The sequence below is a fragment of the Oncorhynchus mykiss genome, chromosome 19, assembly GCF_013265735.2.
Source record: "Oncorhynchus mykiss isolate Arlee chromosome 19, USDA_OmykA_1.1, whole genome shotgun sequence".
In the NCBI taxonomy this organism is placed as follows: Eukaryota; Metazoa; Chordata; class Actinopteri; order Salmoniformes; family Salmonidae; genus Oncorhynchus; species Oncorhynchus mykiss.
The window spans coordinates 3,549,438-3,571,321 of NC_048583.1; the positions used below are offsets into that span (position 1 = coordinate 3,549,438).

The 21,884-nt window shown below is 45.2% G+C and overlaps 1 protein-coding gene across 3 annotated transcripts in view; it reads right to left on the reverse strand.

The window, feature by feature from the left end:
- Positions 1-21,884, reverse strand: part of LOC118941414 (microtubule-associated tumor suppressor 1 homolog) — a 90,456-nt gene that overhangs the window by 31,840 nt on the left and 36,732 nt on the right. For all 3 annotated transcript variants that reach the window (XM_036953975.1, XM_036953976.1, XM_036953974.1), the window contains 3 exons: positions 18,413-18,643; positions 16,129-16,287; positions 13,049-13,156 (listed from right to left, as the gene is read on the reverse strand). In XM_036953975.1, the coding sequence (XP_036809870.1) occupies positions 13,049-13,156; positions 16,129-16,287; positions 18,413-18,643 (498 nt within the window). The remainder of the gene's footprint in view (positions 1-13,048; positions 13,157-16,128; positions 16,288-18,412; positions 18,644-21,884) is intronic.

Genomic DNA, 21,884 nt, shown 5'->3' on the forward strand with positions numbered 1-21,884 from the left:
GTCTGGGTACCATGGGAGTCAAGGCCCTCTGGGCTTCACGGTTAGAAGAAGCCCTCTGCCCTGCCGGCTATTCACCACCACGCTATGGTGGAGCCACTAGTGTAGAAAACACACACACACAAATACACACACAGACACAGACTCATAGAGAGTGGCATCTAATTTGTAGACATGGCGGCTATACACAACAGTGAGAGAACCCCCTGGTAAAGAAGGACTGCAAGGCAACAATGGCTGCCGCGGCACGGGGGTAGAAATAGGGAACGTGGGAGATAAGACAACGGAGGAGGGGTACGATGGATGGAGTGATGAGGTGTGTGTGTGTGTGTGTGTGTCTCAGACCTGCATGGAACACCACAGTGGTCTTCTTGCATCCCGAGAGGAGTTGGAGATTGCGGAACAATCCTTTGGCTGTCAACTTCACATGGAAGTTAGACAGAGAGAGTCTAGGAGACCATAACATGTCTCTGGTGAGAGATTCCTCTAGTATAGAAGTAAAGAAAAAAGGAGGGAACAATCCACTGTCTCTAGTCTTTAGTCTCTAGGTAGATACTCCTCCAGACTAGGTTGGTCTCTAGGTAGATACTCCTCCAGACTAGGTTAGTCTCTAGGGTAGATACTCCTCCAGACTAGGTTAGTCTCTAGGTAGATACTCCTCCAGACTAGGTTAGTCTCTAGGGTAGATACTCCTCCAGACTAGGTTAGTCTCTAGGGTAGATACTCCTCCAGACTAGGTTAGTCTCTAGGGTAGATACTCCTCCAGACTAGGTTAGTCTCTAGGTAGATACTCCTCCAGACTAGGTTGGTCTCTAGGTAGATACTCCTCCAGACTAGGTTAGTCTCTAGGGTAGATACTCCTCCAGACTAGGTTAGTCTCTAGGTAGATACTCCTCCAGACTAGGTTAGTCTCTAGGGTAGATACTCCTCCAGACTAGGTTAGTCTCTAGGTAGATACTCCTCCAGACTAGGTTAGTCTCTAGGGTAGATACTCCTCCAGACTAGGTTAGTCTCTAGGTAGATACTCCTCCAGACTAGGTTAGTCTCTAGGGTAGATCCTCCTCCAGACTTGGTTAGTCTCTAGGTAGATACTCCTCCAGACTAGGTTAGTCTCTAGGTAGATACTCCTCCAGACTAGGTTAGTCTCTAGGTAGATACTCCTCCAGACTAGGTTGGTCTCTAGAGTAGATACTCCTCCAGACTAGGTTAGTCTCTAGGTAGATACTCCTCCAGACTGGGTTAGTCTCTAGGTAGATACTCCTCCAGACTTGGTTAGTCTCTAGGTAGATACTCCTCCAGACTAGGTTAGTCTCTAGGGTAGATACTCCTCCAGACTAGGTTGGTCTCTAGGTAGATACTCCTCCAGACTAGGTTAGTCTCCAGGGTAGATACTCCTCCAGACTAGGTTAGTCTCTAGGGTAGATACTCCTCCAGACTAGGTTGGTCTCTAGGGTAGATACTCCTCCAGACTAGGTTGGTCTCTAGGGTAGATACTCCTCCAGACTAGGTTGGTCTCTAGGGTAGATACTCCTACAGACTAGGTTGGTCTCTAGGGTAGATCCTCCTCCAGACTAGGTTAGTCTCTAGGGTAGATCCTCCTCCAGACTAGGTTGGTCTCTAGGGTAGATCCTCCTCCAGACTAGGTTAGTCTCTAGGTAGATACTCCTCCAGACTAGGTTGGTCTCTAGGGTAGATACTCCTCCAGACTAGGTTGGTCTCTAGGGTAGATACTCCTCCAGACTAGGTTGGTCTCTAGGGTAGATACTCCTCCAGACTAGGTTGGTCTCTAGGTAGATACTCCTCCAGACAAGGTTAGTCTCTAGGGTAGATCCTCTTCCAGACTAGGTTAGTCTCTAGGGTAGATACTCCTCCAGACTAGGTTGGTCTCTAGGGTAGATACTCCTCCAGACTAGGTTGGTCTCTAGGGTAGATACTCCTCCAGACTAGGTTGGTCTCTAGGGTAGATACTCCTCCAGACTAGGTTAGTCTCTAGGGTAGATCCTCCTCCAGACTAGGTTAGTCTCTAGGGTAGATCCTCCTCCAGACTAGGTTGGTCTCTAGGGTAGATACTCCTCCAGACTAGGTTGGTCTCTAGGGTAGATACTCCTCCAGACTAAGTTAGTCTCTAGGGTAGATCCTCCTCCAGACTAGGTTGGTCTCTAGGTAGATAATCCTCCAAGGAGGGAACAAGAGAAAAAGACTCCCAACAAAAACAAGTCCAAAAGAGCAGCTACACCACTCCCAGATAGAGGGAGAGAGAGAGCTACACCACTCCCAGATAGAGGGAGAGAGAGAGCTACACCACTCCCAGATAGAGGGAGAGGGAGAGCTACACCACTCCCAGATAGAGGGAGAGAGAGAGCTACACCACTCCCAGATAGAGGGAGAGAGAGAGCTACACCACTCCCAGATAGAGGGGGGGAGAGAGCTACACCACTCCCAGATAGAGGGGGGGAGAGAGCTACACCACTCCCAGATAGAGGGAGAGAGAGAGAGCTACACCACTCCCAGATAGAGGGGGAGAGAGAGCTACACCACTCCCAGATAGAGGGGGAGAGAGAGCTACACCACTCCCAGATAGAGGGGGAGAGAGAGCTACACCACTCCCAGATAGAGGGGGAGAGAGAGCTACACCACTCCCAGATAGAGGGGGAGAGAGAGCTACACCACTCCCAGATAGAGGGAGAAAGAGAGCTACACCACTCCCAGATAGATGGAGAGGGAGAGCTACACCACTCCCAGATAGAGGGAGAGGGAGAGCTACACCACTCCCAGATAGAGGGAGAGGGAGAGCTACACCACTCCCAGATAGCGAGAGAGAGCTACAGGAGCTGTGAATGAGTGCGGGAGCGTAGGGGGAAAAAATTACACTCGAGCTGTACCCCCAGCCAATGGAAAACAAGAGAAAATGGCGCCAAAAATAGCATTGTTTTTCTGCCACCTGCAGTAGAGGCAGTAACAGTATGGTAGAGATAGTCCAGGTCTAGTCTGTAGTAGAATCCTCAGAGAGAAAGGAACAAATGTAGGCAGAAACACTGACGATGATGATGAAGATAATCTCTTCTTCAGAGGATCAGCGGTAGTATGCAATGTCCCCTAGTGATGCCTCACACACACACAGCCGCGCACACAGACACACACACTGCAACAAACACACACTGCAGCATTTGGGACCAATAGGCGTTAGAGGTTCTCTTTCACACAAACACACGGTTAGACAAAGCTCAGCCTCGGCATCTCTGTGTATCTCACATTGGTTCTTTCAATAGTACTGTGAAGAAAACACACAGAGAGATGCTGCTAGGGATGGAGGGAGGGAGGGAGGAGTGTGCGCAGAGCGGCAAGTGGGAGGGACATGAGAATAACATCTCGCTCTCCTTCACTCCCAGGGTGAACATGTGAGGGGGAGGATGGACGGATGGATGGAGGGATGAAAAGGAGAAGAGAAGGTGGGAGGATGCAGATGGTTCATACCGAGGTTCCAACTGATGGGAGAGCAGAGATAAAGGAGAGAAGAAAAATGTGCATCCTTGAAAGCAGGAGGCCCCACCCCTCTCCCATCACTCCCCTCTCGCCACCCCTCTCTCTCTCTTTCTATTCCTTCTATCTCCATCTCTCCCTCTGTGGCAGGTGCTGTGTTAAGCCTATTCACTGGGAGGGTGGAGTCTGTGAAAGGGATGCATTTGTCACACATAAAACAAACACACACGCCTCAGAATATTGATGAGTGACACTGTTCTACAGGGTGGCTGTACAGGCAGCCTGTGAATGACTGTCCAATTCCTTCCTTCAGCTGCTCTTTTCACTGTCTGGAGAATCAGCGTGGAATACACACCACAGGGGCTATATGGATGATGAGGCACAGATAAACACTGGACCATAGAGATGGCTGGGATTCAATGCGACTGACATTCTGTTGGGGGTTTATTAATTTAATTCATGCTAATAGATATTGATGTCCCAACAACACCTAATCAATAATGACAAAATACGCATTGGAGCACATTGGAGGGTGTGGTAGTGAATGGGGCATATGATCAAATGTGAGTCAGGGGGTGTCAGTCACATGATGGCACTTCCTACTCTTCCCCCTGTTATGATGTGGAGGGGAAGGTTAGTGTTAGGACATAGACAAACACTCTCCAGGATACACTTCCACACTCCACCACCAGAGGGCAACAACCAGGTCTAGGTGCTGAGCCAAGGCTTGATAAGCACATCAGGTACTGACAATTAAGGTGATGTCACAGTGGCAGCTTGGGGAACCAACTCGTTTTGTTCGAGGGCTTTCGTTAGTTTTTTGAGTCTTTAGTTTGGGAAGGCCTTTTCTTTTTTGTACATATTTAAGTTTCAGCACCATCTGAAGAAATAATCATTTGCTTGGACTGGCCGACCCAGACGTCAAGAGAGACAGAGCTGGCCCTGGACCAAGGTAAGGTTGCTCTCTCCCTAGGCACAGTACATTCAACATTGAGGTGCATATGCTGATTTCTCACAAATGCACACATTCATTCAGGTTACAGACCATGTAACTATGTAACTAAGACCCCTAGACATAATGTGTCAGGTTACAGACCATGTAACTATGTAACTAAGACCCCTAGACATAATGTGTCAGGTTACAGACCATGTAACTATGTAACTAAGACCCCTAGACATAATGAGTCAGGTTACAGACCATGTAACTATGTAACTAAGACCCCTAGACATAATGTGTCAGGTTACAGACCATGTAACTATGTAACTAAGACCCCTAGACATAATGTGTCAGGTTACAGACCATGTAACTATGTAACTAAGACCCCTAGACATAATGTGTCAGGTTACAGACCATGTAACTATGTAACTAAGACCCCTAGACATATTGAGTCAGGTTACAGACCATGTAACTATGTAACTAAGACCCCTAGACATATTGAGTCAGGTTACAGACCATGTAACTATGTAACTAAGACCCCTAGACATAATGTGTCAGGTTACAGACCATGTAACTATGTAACTAAGACCCCTAGACATAATGAGTCAGGTTACAGACCATGTAACTATGTAACTAAGACCCCTAGACATAATGAGTCAGGTTACAGACCATGTAACTATGTAACTAAGACCCCTAGACATAATGTGTCAGGTTACAGACCATGTAACTATGTAACTAAGACCCCTAGACATAATGTGTCAGGTTACAGACCATGTAACTATGTAACTAAGACCCCTAGACATATTGAGTCAGGTTACAGACCATGTAACTATGTAACTAAGACCCCTAGACATATTGAGTCAGGTTACAGACCATGTAACTATGTAACTAAGACCCCTAGACATAATGAGTCAGGTTACAGACCATGTAACTAAGACCCCTAGACATAATGAGTCAGGTTACAGACCATGTAACGAGGCCAAAGACCCCTAGACATATTGAGTCAGGTTACAGACCATGTAACTATGTAACTAAGACCCCTAGACATAATGAGTCAGGTTACAGACCATGTAACTATGTAACTAAGACCCCTAGACATAATGAGTCAGGTTACAGACCATGTAACTATGTAACTAAGACCCCTAGACATAATGAGTCAGGTTACAGACCATGTAACTATGTAACTAAGACCCCTAGACATATTGAGTCAGGTTACAGACCATGTAACTATGTAACTAAGACCCCTAGACATAATGAGTCAGGTTACAGACCATGTAACTATGTAACTAAGACCCCTAGACATAATGAGTCAGGTTACAGACCATGTAACTAAGACCCCTAGACATAATGAGTCAGGTTACAGACCATGTAACGAGGCCAAAGACCCCTAGACTTAACCAACGCAACAATATTAGTAGGCTAGTTAATGGGTTTGTAACACCCCTCTCTCCTCCACATCCCCCTCTCCTCTCCTCCGAGGCAGCCGTGGTTTACAGGGACAAGGTCACTCCAGAGAGAAATCTGTGTGAGTGAGTGAGTGAGTGAGAGATGGAAAGAGAGAGAGAGAGACGGCAGTTGGGTATGGCCATACCCGAGCTCAACACCAACAATTTAAAATTGGTACTAAAATCCATCCAATCCATCCTTTTAAAAGGCCAATTCGGTCTCAGGGCCACCGGAACATCTGTTGCAAGTCGGCATTTCGTTTTCAAATCAGGTGTGGCAGCGCCACTTTTGATTTATACTGAACAAAAATATAAACGCGTGGTAACACATGGTCTGCAGTTTTTAGTCCGGTTGGATGTACTGCCATATTCTCTAAAACGACGTTGGAGGAGGCTCATGGTAGAGAAATTAACATTCAATTATCTGCTCTGGTGGACATTCCTGCAGTCAGCATGCCGATTGTATGCTCCCTCAAAACTTGAGACATCTGTGGCATTGGGTTGTGTGACAAAACTGCACATTTTAGAGTGGCCTTTTATTGTCCCCGGCACAAGGTGCACCTGTGTAATGATCATGCTTTTTAAAATAATCTTCCTGATATGCCACAACTGTCAGGTGGATGGATTATCTTGGCAAAGGAGAAATGCTCACAAACAGGGACGTAAAACACATTTGTGCCAAAAAATTGGAGAGAAATAAGCTTTGCTTTTGTGCATATGGAACATTTCAGCTCATGGGACCAAAACAACATGTTGCATTTATATGTTTGTCGGTAGAGTTTAATAGCAAAGTGCTGTTTCTTTAGACCCATTTGCCTCATGATTTGTCAAACTCAACACACAGAATGTCTTTGTCCTTCATATCGGAGTTCAGCTACAGCGCTTTGCGTGTCTCAACCAATCAGATTCACAGAAATCACGGGCCGAGCACAGCGCACAAAGCTCAAGGGGCTCTCTCTACTTTCCTCTGGTATTTAGCAAGCGTGATAACCCATCACTTCCCACACAAGCAAAAACTCTTACATAAATGTAGCAGCCTAAACACCAGCCATCTGACATGCTGTATTGCATGGAAATCAGACTCTTTTTCAGTCTGATCAACTGTAGACTAGGCTACTAACAATAACAGCTGCGTCGTGTAGCCTACTATGCACCCTGTTCCTCTGGCCAGGGTAGACGAAGCGGTAACATTGTGTATTTATAGCCCATTTGTTCGTGAGGAAATGTGAATGGGATCAAATTTGGTTTATATTCAATTTTGGTCTGACTAGGCTCTCTAGACCTTTTCCAATCCAAAATGATTAAGTGGAATGAATCAATAAACACAGTAGTTGACACTCGGTTGACACACAGACCGGTTTGTAAATTAGGCCTACAGTTGCATAGCGCAGACTATACGCAACCTGCATAAAGCAAGCTCAGCCCTGTGAGTTTTATTGTCCAATCATGTTGCTTCTCTGTGTCGGTGTATAGGAAACCAACATAGTTCTGCTTTTAAATCTAATTCATATTAACAAGTACAAAGTTGTTGAAGTTTGACAGGGTTTATCCTCCTCCTCCTCAAGGCCAGGAGTTTTCCAGGAATGTTTTAAAACCCTGTGACCTGATTAGAAATACTCTGGTCCCATATGAATCCTTTTTACAACATATTAATCACGTCAACCTGTAAAAGGTCCAGAGTTTCACCTGGTTAGGCTACCAGATCAGGAACGACTACGTACCACACCACTCTGGGACCTGTGGTGCCACCTCTGAGCAGTCTGACTTTAGGACCATGCAGACGCCTCGGAGCGGAAGGGAAGGCAGTAAATAAGCTCCTTGTCACTTTGCCATACCCTAAGTTTCACTAAAATGACACCCCTGAAATGCATGGTCCTGTATCCAACAATGTGACAGAACTAACAAAAACAATATTTTAGTTTGACAAATGAGACTCGAAGAATCTCCAAGTGGTCACTTCATGTAAGAGCCCCACTTGAGAAATATGTCCTGAGCTACAAGGCAAGACAACTCAAATACAACTCAGGCCTGAAGTATAAATAGTCCCATAGCAGCGCTGCACTGATCCAATATCTAAACTTAGGCAGGGGGCAACAAACTGAATAAAGTCGGTCTTAAAAAAAAAAAACTGAAAACAGGCATCTTGCCAGACAGCTTCAACAGCCATTGTAACCGCTGTCCTGTAAAGCCATTGTTTTGTGTGTGTGTGTGTGTGTGTGTGTGTGTGTGTGTGTGTGTGTGTGTGTGTGTGTGTGTGTGCGCGCGTGCGTGGTATGCCGAAGGGGGTGACAGCATGTCTGCAACTGGTGGCTCCCCACAAACCCCCAATGGGAGTTCCTGACGCAACCGCAGCAGAGGCAGCCAGGCGCCGAGGCCTAGCCCAATCAAGACCAGCCCAGGCTGGGGGAGGGGACTAACCACAGACCCATGCTTGACCAGGCCTCCAGGAACACATCCATAATTCAAAGCCTCTGTGAGATGGCCTAAATATGTTAACTAAAAGCACTGTACTTTCTGCTTTTTTAAAGACTGATTTGGGATCAGCAATCGCAAACCCAAATCTAACCTCAACTCTTATGAGCTGAGCAACAAAAACTAATCTGAGACCTGTTGATAGGAGCACGTTCGGACCACATGTCCTTAGTAGTGGCATTATTGCCAACTGCCAACAGTACAGATCGCAGGACGAATGGCCCTAGTGTCAACACATTACTTTGGACTCAAACGACTGCCCTATTCTCCTCCTGACTCACCACACGGTGCCAACCTGCAAGTTAAAACAGATGGGAATCGCCACATTAGAGCACATGTCCACAACAATGCAGTCAAAGGTAAGTAGTATTTGTAGCGACGCCAGGGCACTGCTGACGTGGCCGGCCGGCATCTGTGACAAGCCTGGTTACAACAGCGCTGCTTAACCATGCACGCACACAGGGTGTGTGTGTGACAGAGGCAACAGTTTAGCCTAGTTTCACTCCAAGTGATTTCCATCAGTCCCCTGTATCCCTTTAATGACAGGAAGGGTTCGGGACACCATTCTTTGTGTGTTTGTTTACCCTTGTCACGAGCTTGTGAGCTCCGAGCTAGTCAGCCAGAACGCACAACCCAAACGCTCCTAATGACCCACACACACACATGGGAATGCTTTCCAAATCGCTAACACGTTTTTACATTCTTCTATTTATAATTTTCTCCCTCTTATCTCCCCAATTAGGCTACAGAAGTCCATAAATGTGTTTTAAATAGAAAACCTTTGAACTAAACACAGTGACTTAAAACCAGTGGTGGAAAAAGTATCCAATTCTTGAGTAAAAGTAAATATACCTTAATAGAAAATGCCTCAAGTAAAAGTGAAAGTCACCCAGTAAAATACTACTTGAGTAAAAGTCTAAATGTATTTGGTTTTAGATATACTTAAGAATCAAATGTAAATGTAATTGCTCAAATGTACTTAAGTATCAAAAGTAAAAGTTTTCTATTTTTCCTTTAAAGGATAGCCAGGGGCTCCAACACTCAGACACAATTTACAAACAAAGCATGTGTGTTTAGTGAATCTGCCAGATCAGGTATTAGGGATGGCCAGGGATGTTCTCTTGATAAGTGTGTGAATTGGACTATTTTCCTGTCCTGCTAATAAGCATTCAAAATGTAACAAAGTATTTCTGGGTGTCAGGGAAACTGCATGGAGTAAAAAGTACATTATTTTCTTTAGAAATGTAGTGAAGTAAAAGTAATAGTTTTCAAAAATGTTAACCATAAAGTACAGGTACCAAAACATTTCTTAAGTAATACTTTAAAGTTTTTGTAAATTTAAAAGTACTTCACACCTCTGCTTAAAACTTCAGTAAAATGAAATGAGGTTAAAAGTTAGTTCATCGTTATAGAAACCCTTTCGGATTATACTGTATATTGATCTAGAATTATTCAGTCAGCCATCTGTGATGTAACAACATTGCAACACTTTTGACAACACTGGTCAAGGGAAGTGCACTGATACAACGTGCAAGTGATATCGTCCTACGTCATACTTCCTGTTCCTGTCCCCTAATCTTTTGAATGTGCTTGCTTGATTATATCATCAAATTCATGAAAACTAGGTCATTTAAGATATATACAGGACCAGTCAAAAGTTTGGAAACACCTACTCATTCCAGGGTTTTTCTTTATTTTGACCATTTTATCCAATATAGAATAATAGTGAAGACATCAAAACTATGAAATAACACATATGGAATCATGTAGTTACCAAACAAGTGTTAAAAAAAACTCTTAAGGATCCATCCCTTTTTTTCCCCAATTTGCCCCTAAAATGACACACCCAAATCTAACAGCTTGTAGCTCAGGACCTGAAGCAAGCATTTTCTTGATACCATTTGAAAGGAAACACTCTGAAGTTTGTGGAAATGTGAAATGAACGTAGAAGAACAACGCCCTAGATCTGGTAAAAGATCATACAAAGAAAAAAAACATGCGTTGAATTTTTCATATTTGAAATGCAAGAAAAAGGCCATAATGTATTATTCCAGCCCAGGTTTAATTCAGACTTTGACCACTAGGTGGCAGCAGTGTATGTGCAAAGTTTTAGACTGATCCAATGAACCTTTGCATATCTGTTCAAGACTGCCCAAATGGTTCATTAATACATTTAAGTTCATAATTGTGAACTCTCCTCAAACAATAGCGTGGTTTTCTTTCACTGTAATAGCTACTGTAAATTGGACAGTGCAGTTAGATTAACAAGAATTTAAAGCTTTCTGCCCATATCAGATATGTCTGTCCTGGGAAATGTTCATGTAACTTATAAACTCATGCTAATCACATTAGCCTACGTTAGCTTAACCATCCCGTGGGGGATACACCGGTCCTGTAGAGTTTAAACAAAAATATATATATTCTATACTTGAGATTCTTCAAAGTAGCCACCCTTTGCCTTGTTGACAGCTTTGCACATGCTTGGCATTCTCTCAACCAGCTTCATGAGGTAGTCACCTGGAATGCGTTTCAATTAACAGGTGTACCTTGTTAAAAGTTAATTTGTAGAATTTCTTTCCTTCTTAATCCATTTGAGCCAATCAGCTGTGTGGTGACAAGGTAGAGGTGGTATACAGAAGACAGCCCTGTTTGGTAAAAGACCAAGTCCGTATTATGGGAAGAACAGCTCAGATAAGCAAAGAGAAAGACAGTCCATCATTACTTTAAGACATGAAGGTCAGTCAATGCGGAAAATGTCAAGAACTTTGACATTTTCTTCAAGTGCAGTCGCAAAAACCATCAAGCGCTATGATGAAACTGGCTCTCATGAGGACCGCCACAGGAAAGGAAGAGCCAGAGTTACCTCTGCTGCAGAGGATAAGTTCATTAGAGTTACCAGCCTCTGAAATTGCAGCCCAAATAAATGCTTCACAGAGTTCAAGTAACAGACACATCTCAACATCAACTGTTCAGAGGAGACTGTGTGAGTCAGGCCTTCATGATCAAATTGCCAGAAAGAAACCACTACTAAAGGACACCAATAATAAGAAGAGACTTGCTTGGACCGAGAAACATGAGCAATGGACATTAGACTGGTAGAAATCTGTCCTTTGGTCTGATGAGTCCAAATGGGAGATTTTTGGTTCCAACTGCCATGTCTTTCTGAGATGCAGAGTAGGTGAACGGATGATCTCTGCATGTGTGGTTCCCACCATGAAGCATGAAGGAGGAGGTGTGATGGTGCTTTGCTGGTGACACTGTGATTTATTTAGAATTCAAGGCACACAACCAGCGTGGCTACCACAGCATTCTGCAGCGATACACCATCCCATCTGTTTGCACTTAGTGGGACTATCATTTGTTTTTCAACAGGACAATGACCCAACACACCTCCAGGCTGTGTAATGACTATTTGACCAAGAAGGAGAGTGATGGAGTGCTGCATCAGATGACCTGGCCTCCATAATCATCCAACCTCAAACTAATTGAGATGGTTAGGGATGAGTTAGACCACAGAGTGAAGGAAAAGCCAACAAGTGCTCAACATGTGGAAACTCCTTCAAAACTATTGCAAAAGCATTCCAGGTGAAGCCGGTTGAGAGAATGCCAAGAGTGTGCAAAGCTGTCATCAAGGCATAGTGAGGCTACTTTGAAGAATCTAAAATACATTTGTTTAAAAAAATGTTGGTTACTACAAGATTCCATGTGTAATTTCGTCGTTTTGATGTCTTCATTTTTATTCTACAATGTATAAAATAGTACAAATAAAGAAAAACCCTTGAATGAGTAGGTGTGTCCAAACTTTTGACCGGTACTGTATATACAATAATAGCTGTGTTTGTGGATGAATTTACTTCTGCCAGATGCCTGTAATAAAGTTTTTGCACTGAAGAACACTGCGCTCCATTTTTGCCCATTGAAGACCATTTTAAAAGCTTACAAAACTTCTAAAACAAAAGTAAAAAAACTTCAAGGCCACTTCCTGGAAAATGACTCGTCACTTTCATACTGTATATTGAGGCCATTCGGACACAAAAATTTTTCTAAATAAGCTGTCGTGGATCCTTCTGATATTTAAGGAAAATGCATGGCTGAAAAGCATAACCGTTGAGACCGGGAATTTTCCAAGTCTAGTTTTACACAAATCCAGTGTGTGATGACGCTGGAGCGCTACCATGGTAACTGGGGGCCTACACTCTCCTGTGGTGTGGGTGCTAAAGTATCACTGGTTTGTGGAGGTTTGCTCACAATTCAACAATAACCCATGACACCTGTATGGGTGAGAATCATATTGCCCTCAAGTCTCTTTTTCAGAGACAGTATAATAAATTATAAACTGGGTGGTTCGAGCCCTGAATGCTGATTGGCTGACAGCCGTTGTATATAAGACCGTATACAACGGATATGATAAAACAGTTATTTTTACTGTTCTAATTACGTTGGTAACCCGTTTAGAACAGCAATGAGGCACATCAGGGGTTTGTGATATATGGCCAATATACCACAGCAAAGGGCGGTGTCCAGGCACTCCACCGTGGTATATTGGTCATATACAACACCCCCTCGGGCCTTATTGTTTAAATATACTTCAAGATCCTTGGTTCTAGTGCCTTCTAAGCAACCCTAACTATTACGTAGAAAAACACTAAACACTAGCAGACGAAACCCAGGCACAAAACCCAAACCCAACACCAAAACGTTCAAACAGAACTCTTACCTGTGGCAGCAGCTGCGGGGCGGTTGAATCTGGCCGAGCCGGCCCTCTGAAGGGGGTTCTGGGCCTGCTTGCCTGCTACCTGGCTGGTCACCGCTGGAGTCTTCAGCCCTGTGGTAGAGAAATAGTGAAATATCATGTCAACAGACAGACTAAACCTACCTGCAGCCTTGTAGCAGAGACTACCAGGTTATAGGGCTAGTGTGGTTTTATGAAGGAGTATCTGTGTAGTAATGGAGCTTGGGTCTTAAAGGAGAGCGCAGAGATTTAGCCCCTGTGTCCACCTCCTACTACAGGGTACAAGCCCCTGTGTCCACCTACCACCACAGGGTACAAGCCCCTGTGTCCACCTACCACTACAGGGTACAAGCCCCTGTGTCCACCTCCTACTACAGGGTACAAGCCCCTGTGTCCACCTACCACTACAGGGTACAAGCCCCTGTGTCCACCTACCACTACAGGGTACAAGCACCTGTGTCCACCTACCACTACAGGGTACAAGCCCCTGTGTCCACCTACCACTACAGGGTACAAGCCCCTGTGTCCACCTACCACTACAGGGTACAAGCCCCTGTGTCCACCTACCACAACAGGGTACAAGCCCCTTTGTCCACCTACCACTACAGGGTACAAGCCCCTTTGTCCACCTACCACTACAGGGTACAAGCCCCTTTGTCCACCTACCACTACAGGGTACAAGCCCCTGTGTCCACCTACCACTACAGGGTACAAGCCCCTGTGTCCACCTACCACTACAGGGTACAAGGCCCTGTGTCCACCTACCACTACAGGGTACAAGGCCCTGTGTCCACCTACCACTACAGGGTACAAGGCCCTGTGTCCACCTACCACTACAGGGTACAAGGCCCTGTGTCCACCTACCACAGGGTACAAGCCCCTGTGTCCACCTACCACAGGGTACAAGGCCCTGTGTCCACCTACCACAGGGTACAAGGCCCTGTGTCCACCTACCACAGGGTACAAGGCCCTGTGTCCACCTACCACAGGGTACAAGGCCCTGTGTCCACCTACCACAGGGTACAAGGCCCTGTGTCCACCTACCACAGAGTACAAGGCCCTGTGTCCACCTACCACAGGGTACAAGGCCCTGTGTCCACCTACCACAGGGTACAAGGCCCTGTGTCCACCTACCATAGGGTACAAGGCCCTGTGTCCACCTACCACAGGGTACAAGGCCCTGTGTCCACCTACCACAGGGTACAAGTCCCTGTGTCCACCTACCACAGGGTACAAGGCCCTGTGTCCACCTACCACAGGGTACAAGCCCTTGTGTCCACCTACCACAGGGTACAAGCCCCTGTGTCCACCTACCACAGGGTACAAGCCCCTGTGTCCACCTACCACAGGGTACAAGCCCCTGTGTCCACCTACCACAGGGTACAAGCCCCTGTGTCCACCTACCACAGGGTACAAGCCCCTGTGTCCACCTACCACAGGGTACAAGCCCCTGTGTCCACCTACCACAGGGTCAAGCTGAGGGTGGATAAATAAACACCTCATAATCACCTGGGTCCAGCTTTTCAAAAAGTTATCTGGATTTCCTCTATTGGATAGGATTAAATCCATAGAAATAGAATTAATAGAACAGAAGAATCATTGACTTGAATGAGGACTCCCGTTCTATTAATTCTATTTATATGCATTCAATCCTATCCGATTGAGGATATCCAGATCAATAACTGGGCCCTACTCAATGGGAATCGGAGGATGATGGGTCATTTGAGCCACAGGGTTGGAAAACGATTATGTTAAAACATAATTTTAGAAATGAGATGAGAGTTAGATAATCACAAATCAGCTAGTCTGTTGATATGCAGGTAGCCTAGTGGTTAGAGCGTTGGGCCAGTAACCGAAAGGTTGCTGGGTTGAATCCCCGAGCTGACAAGGTAAAAATCTGTTGTTCTGCCCCTGAGCAAGGCAGTTAACCCGCTGTTCCCCGGGGGCCGAAAGACGTGGATGTCAATTATGGCAGTCCCCCGCACCTCTCTGATTCAGAGGTGTTGGGTTAAATGCAGAAGACACATTTCAGTTGAAGGAATTCAGTTGTACAACTGACTAGGTACTCTCCTTTATATGGTTTGGTATTTTACAATATAGTGGGACACAAGGAATAGATATTTGTGGGAATGGAGTGTTCTACCTCGGCGGTGAGTCATTGCAGTGTGTGTGTGAGAGAAAGAGAGTGTGTGTGTCCTCATAAGTTATAGTTGAATTAAGAAATTTGAAACCAATGAGAAAAATCAGACTGACCTAGATACAATGGAATAAAAAATATTGGTACTCATATGTTTACACTTCAACCAAGCAGAAATCCACAGGGAAAAAAAATCAACTAACATACCGACTACTGTATCCATTAACTGTCAGTGGTCACTGCTGCCATGGCAACATGACGTCGCTACAGCAGATGTACTGTACTCCATCTACCCCAAGCTAATATTACTCATATCCTGTGGGCACTTCCAGGGACCACAGAAATAAACAGAGATTCTATCTAACCAATATAAGGGAGCACTATATTCATTGACACACATTATAGTGGAGATAAAGTGTATAAATGAACCAATCATCATTCAGGATTAGACCCACCCGTTGTGTAATCATTGACACACACAGGGACTGAGGTTGGTTGGTAATACAATCCTGGTTCGGTAATATTCCAATCTATGTGGTTCTGTTGGAACAACACATTGGGTCTAATCAGAAGAAAACAACCCATTTGAACACAAATTTGTCCATGTTTTAGCTAAAAGATATTCAAGTCAAGGAGAGGGTGTGGTGTGCAAATCAAAAGCACCAGAGGAGACATCCCCATCTGGGTGAAATCAAACTAGTCCATCTGATCCTGATCAGAGAAACACATCACAGAGAGGGAAACTGACTCATTAGTGAAACTGGCTAGTGGTGGTGAGCATGTTTAGACACGTCTGTTAAAATGCTAACTATGCTTAGACCATCAGACTTAAAGGGATAGGTTTCAAAATCAAAAGGTTAGTGAGTGAAAGTAAGCATACAGCAAGGATATGTGAAAGTATTGTGTGTGTGTGTGTGTGTGTGTTCACCTGTTGCAGTGCTTCTCCCTGGTAGTGAGGGGGCTCTGGTTCGGAACCCCAGTGGCCTGGTAGTGGTGGGGGCCTTAATCGACCCCTGGGTTCCCACTGGAGCTGTAGGCTGGCTGGGCCTCTCATCTGGCTTACAGCCCCCCACCACTGGAGCTGGGACTAGGACAGAGAAAGACAGGGAAGATGACAGTTAATACTAGAATTAACTAATACAAATATAGTCTATTAACCACTTGGAAATAGACTGAAACTCATTCAAACCTCACTCAACTACACTGGGTTTAGTTTGAGTTGTTCAATAGTGAAAGATGATCGGCTCGCACGTGTAACTCCAGCACACACAACATTCTATGATAGAATCGTGTTATTTGACGGGTTTCTTTTTAGACACGGAAAGACCCAAACGGCGTTCCATACGTCAATACTGATAGATGATAGTTCTACTGTATCAAAACTGCAATGGTCTCCGTTGCGAATAAGTCTGTGTGGGCAGATAGAGAACCTCTCACAGCCCAAACGTAAGAAAGAAGAAACGCTGTTTACATGGCATAATTCCCCTCATTAAGCTAAACGCACATAACGCCGATTACCTACCAAAAAAGGGGAATAATCTCTGGTCCTAATGATCTACATGATTACAATCATCAGACTACTGATTACAAGTGTCTCAAAACGCTGCATAAACAACATCATCTGCATTAGAGACAGCCGTCTGCAACACAATTAGAGCATCGGGAAACCAGTATGTTGATGTGGTTAAGGCACAATGGTAGATTGATTTGCGTGATCACTGTGTGTGTGTGTGATTAGTTCCTCTGTAAACAGAGGCGGCGCATCGCCATAGCAACAGTATCTTGGTCGTCATCCGATCACCATGACAACCTGCTCATCCAACAGTAGCCATAGGTCTTCTACCTTCGGCGCTGAGTCATTGCAGTGTGAGTGTGAGAGCGAGAGAGAGAGAGAGCGTGTGAAAGTGTGGAGAGAGAGCGAGTGTGAGAAGAGTGAGAGAGTGCATGAGAGCGATAGAGAGGAGAGCGATGGAGAGGAGAGCGAGAAGAGCGAGAAGGAAGGAAGGCATTTCTTTTTTCTCTACTGTTCTGTCACTAAAGGAATTCCTACAGCAGGTCTCATCCATGTCTTCATCTCTCTTGAACATCCCCCTTTCCCCTCCTCCCCACCCTCCTCTTCTTTCTCTTCAACAGAGTGGTGGCTGTACTGTAGTGAACAAAGACAACCATTGACCCCCTATCCCCATTTAGACCAAGTCACACAGGGAGGTCATGTGATGCTGTTGATAGTATTGTTCAGACGTATCACATTAAACCAATAGAATACTGGGCTATCACATGAAACTATTAGATAGTAATAAAAACCTCACTCTCAAACTCAACTCTACACGTTCAACATGTTGTGTGTTCATTTCAATATAGATTTCCTGATAAACTGAGACACGGCAACTATACATTATCCAGTGTTGAGTGGTTCAGTGTAGCAAGCCAACACTGTGGGGGAGCTGATTAACACCTCTAGGGACATTAAATCAGTCCTGACAGCAGACTACAGCAGGTCTGTACAATAAGCATGTAGACTTTCTGGAAACTAACATTTACTCCCTGAAATGAGTTAAATAAATGTGTGTGAGTAAGAGTCAGTCCTCACCCTTCTCCACTCACACCTCCATCGTCCTCAACACACAACCACCACCCTCCTCCTCCTCCACCTCTCCAGCAGCTACAGTAGATAGAGAGAGGAGGACCAGATGTAATCCAGAGGTTTATGATGCCGTCCAGACAAAGCCCCCTGGATATGTGGGTCAGGAGAGTACCCTGTCCGCCTCTCTGATCACACACACACAGAGCCTGGGCAGATGTGAACTCTGACCTCGATAGAGAAAGCAGGAATGCCACTGCAATGAGGGGCCAGATTCACATGGACATTCTCTTCAGAGTCAAATGGCAGGGGAGACTCATGGAATTGTCACGGGAGGTCAGAAGAGAGAGAGTGTGTGTGTGTGTGTGTGTGTGTGTCTGAGAGAGCTAGTGGCAAGAGGAGGATGTGAATCACCAGCAACAGGAAGACCACACCAATGAAAACCACTGCTTGCACACTGAGTGTGTTGTGTGAAGACCTTCTGTGGTGCCGCAATGTAGGAAGAATAACTCAATACGCACACACATCTCACACAGTCTCACACACACACACACAGTCTCACACACACACACACAGTCTCACACACATCTCACACAGTCTCACACACACACACACAGTCAGTCAGTCTCACGTTTGCTGAGGGCTGCTGAAGATCCGTTACTCTCGCTGGCGGCGCTGCCCAGAGAAGAGGAGCTAAGGCTTGTGGGTAGGTTCTTCACGGGCAGTTTGGACACGGCGGCGGCAGCAGCCGAAGGGCGAGCAGCACCTAACCCCTGGTTGACGGATGGCTTTGGGTTAGAGGTCACCACAGTAGGCCCAGGCAATCCAGAGGGTCTGTCTGTGACACGTGGCTTGGGGATACCTGGGAAATGTAGGAAAGGACCAACAGGGTTCATCAGTTTCAGGTATTGGGAGAAGTATTCACGTCTGTATCAGTATGAATCAATGTCCATAATATCAATATGTCAGTACACTGAAAATTCTAACATAAGATATCAGTATCATATCAATACAAAGATCAGGGGTATATTTATAAGAATGCTGATTTAGGATCAGTTTTGCCTTTAAGATCAAGGCTTCCTCAGCATCTGCAGAATACATATACCACTAGTCAGGGTGTGTGTGTGTGTGTGTGTGAGTGTGTATAAACATGCCCTACTAGAAGATACATATTTATTTATCTAGTGACACAGCTGAGCTAGCAGAGGAAGGATGAATAGGAGAGAGACAGGGAGTGAGAGAGAACCCCCTCTGGCACTGAGTACATACAGAGACGTATAGAGAAGTGCCCATATCAGCGCAAAGTACGTGGACATACTGTAGGGTGACATTGATGGATATATACAGACATATCAGCAAGTTTTAGACAAGCTCTCTCTCTCACACACACACACACACACACACACACACACACACACACACACACACACACGTTAGGGTGCAGAGATTTGGCTCCAGTGTGAGGTGAATGAGGTTTGTGACCTCTAGTCAAAGGTTCTGAAATAGAACAGGGTTGGTCTTTCACAGAGGGAGGGGTTATGTTCCTATAGTGTTCCTGTAGTGTTGCTGAATACTGTAACAGAGCACCATGTAGTGACTGGGCTGCGTCTCCTGAACATAATAAACTGCAGTGACGCTAGCAGCACTGTATAATAACATGATATGAACTATCTGGATACATGGCTAGTCTTACACCTCAGACCTGGGTCATGTTCAGTGGGCCACAACATAACAACACATTTGGCAACGTGACTAGTTAAGGTTAAATTCTTAGTCTTACAGTACAAGTTAATGAAGTACTTTCCTGTTTCACTCTGTTTGAAATAGTTTCTACTAGCTGATATTGAACAGGACCCTGGATCTTACAGGCTATTCCAGATACTTGAGCTGCGTTTGCATTTAGCGCCCCCACACAAGATGAATCACACGCACAACGCAAATACTTTTTGACATATTCATTTGTCCAATGTCTGGTACAATGTCTGTCCATGACCCACATAGCCAAATACTGTAGTTTAACTTGACCCAGGTCTGGTAACCCCTGGGCTGTTCTCCAGCTTAGGGGAGGGCTTGGTGGGAACTAACAACACCTCCTCCTCCCTCCTCCTTTCCTTTAGATGTTTCCCCATACTTAATCAAACATGCTTCACTATCAGTAGGAACACCTCCCCAAGGCCCTATGGCTCTTCCTTTTTCACACCACTGCCCTGTGTGTGTGTGTGTGTGAGAGAGACAGTGTGAGAGAGACAATAGCAGAGACGTTGTTTGTGTGTGTCAAAACTCAAGGATGTGTACATGTGTATCCAGGACAACGCCCTGAGTGGACCTGTGGGTTTCGTCACCATCGGCTTTGCTCATCAGAGACAGGAAAGAGAGGAAGAGCACTGCTGTGTAGAGATTAGTAGTAGGATAACAATGATCTACAGTGCGGTCAGTTTGACGTTTTCCATCATGATGGTCAGGGTTAGGACTGGAGCAGGGCAAGCTGGTCCTGGATCTGTGTGTACAGGAAATGTCTAGCTCAAGCTGTTGGATAGTACAGTAACATGACTGAATAGACCTCCTGTGTACAGTGTTTGTTACTGCAGGACCACCAAAATAGCCCTTTGACAGCAAATACATACTGTATTATACACTCAGTTACCAAACACTAGGAACACCTTCCTAATATAGAGTTGCACCCCTCCCCTTTGCCCTCAGAACAGCCTCGGTTCGTCCTCTACAGTACAAGGTGTTGAAAGCGTTCCACAGAGATGCTGGCCCATGTTGACTCCTAAGCGTTCCACAGTTGTGTGAAGTTGGCTGGATGTCCTTTGGGTGGTGGACCATTCTTGGTACATACGAGAAAACTTTAGAGCGTGAAAAACCCAGCAGCGCTGCAGTTCTTGACACAAACCGGTGCGTCTGGCACCTACTACCAAACCCCATTCAAAGGCACTTAAATATTTTGTCTTGCCCATTCACCCTCTGAATGGCACACATACACAATCCATGTTTCAAGGCTTTAAAATCCTTCTTCATCTACACTGATTGAAGTAGATTTAACAAGTGATAGCATTAAGGGATCATAGCTTTCACCTGGATTCACCTGGTCAGTCTGTGTCATGGAAAGAGCCTAATGTTTTGTATACTCCGTGTATAATTGAGAACACCAAGCTGTGTGTTGGTTGCCTGAATGTCTTAGGAAGATACACATATACATGTTTATGTTACCTAGGCAACATTAGGAGTTGTGTGTTCACCTTGCGGTGAGTGTTTACAACAAGGTAAAAAATGAACACAAGCACAAGCATGGTTTTGAACACAAGCATGTTGCCTCAGTAACCACATAAGACATTAGGTCAAAGCACGCCTCCTACGCAATCATCAAGTTTGGAGACGACACAACAGTAGTGGGCTTGATTACCAACAACGACGAGACCGGTGAGGGCTCTGGGAGTGTGGTGCCAGGAAAATAACCTCTCACTCAACGTCAACAAAACAAAGGAGATGATCGTGGACTTCAGGAAACAGCAGAGGGAGCATGCCCCTATCCACATCGACAGGACGACAGTGGAGAAGGTGGAAAGATTCAAGTTCCTGGGCGTACTCATCACTGACAAACTGAAATGGTCCACCCACACAGACAATGTGGTGTAGGGCAACATTGTGTTATTTTAATTTGTACTTTTTTCTACTTTTTACTTTAGTTTATTTGGTAAATATTTTCTTCACTCCTCTTGAACTGCACTGTTGGTTAAGGGCTTGTAAGGAAGCATTTCACGGTAAGTTCTACACTTGTATTCGCCGCATGTGACAAATAAAGTTTGATTTGAACTGCACCGCCCGCAATCACAGGGCACTCCAGGGGGTGGTGCGGTCTGCCCAACGCATCACCGGGGGCTCACTACCTTCCCTCCAGGACAACTACAGCACCTGATGCCATAGGAAGGACAAAAAGATCATCAAGGACATCAACCACCCGAGCCACTGCCTGTTCACCCCGTTATCATCCAGAAGGTGAGGTCAGTACAGGTGCATCAAAGCTGGGACTGAGAGACTGAAAAACAGCTTCTATCTCAAGGTCATCAGACTGTTAAATAGCCATCACTAGCACATTAGAG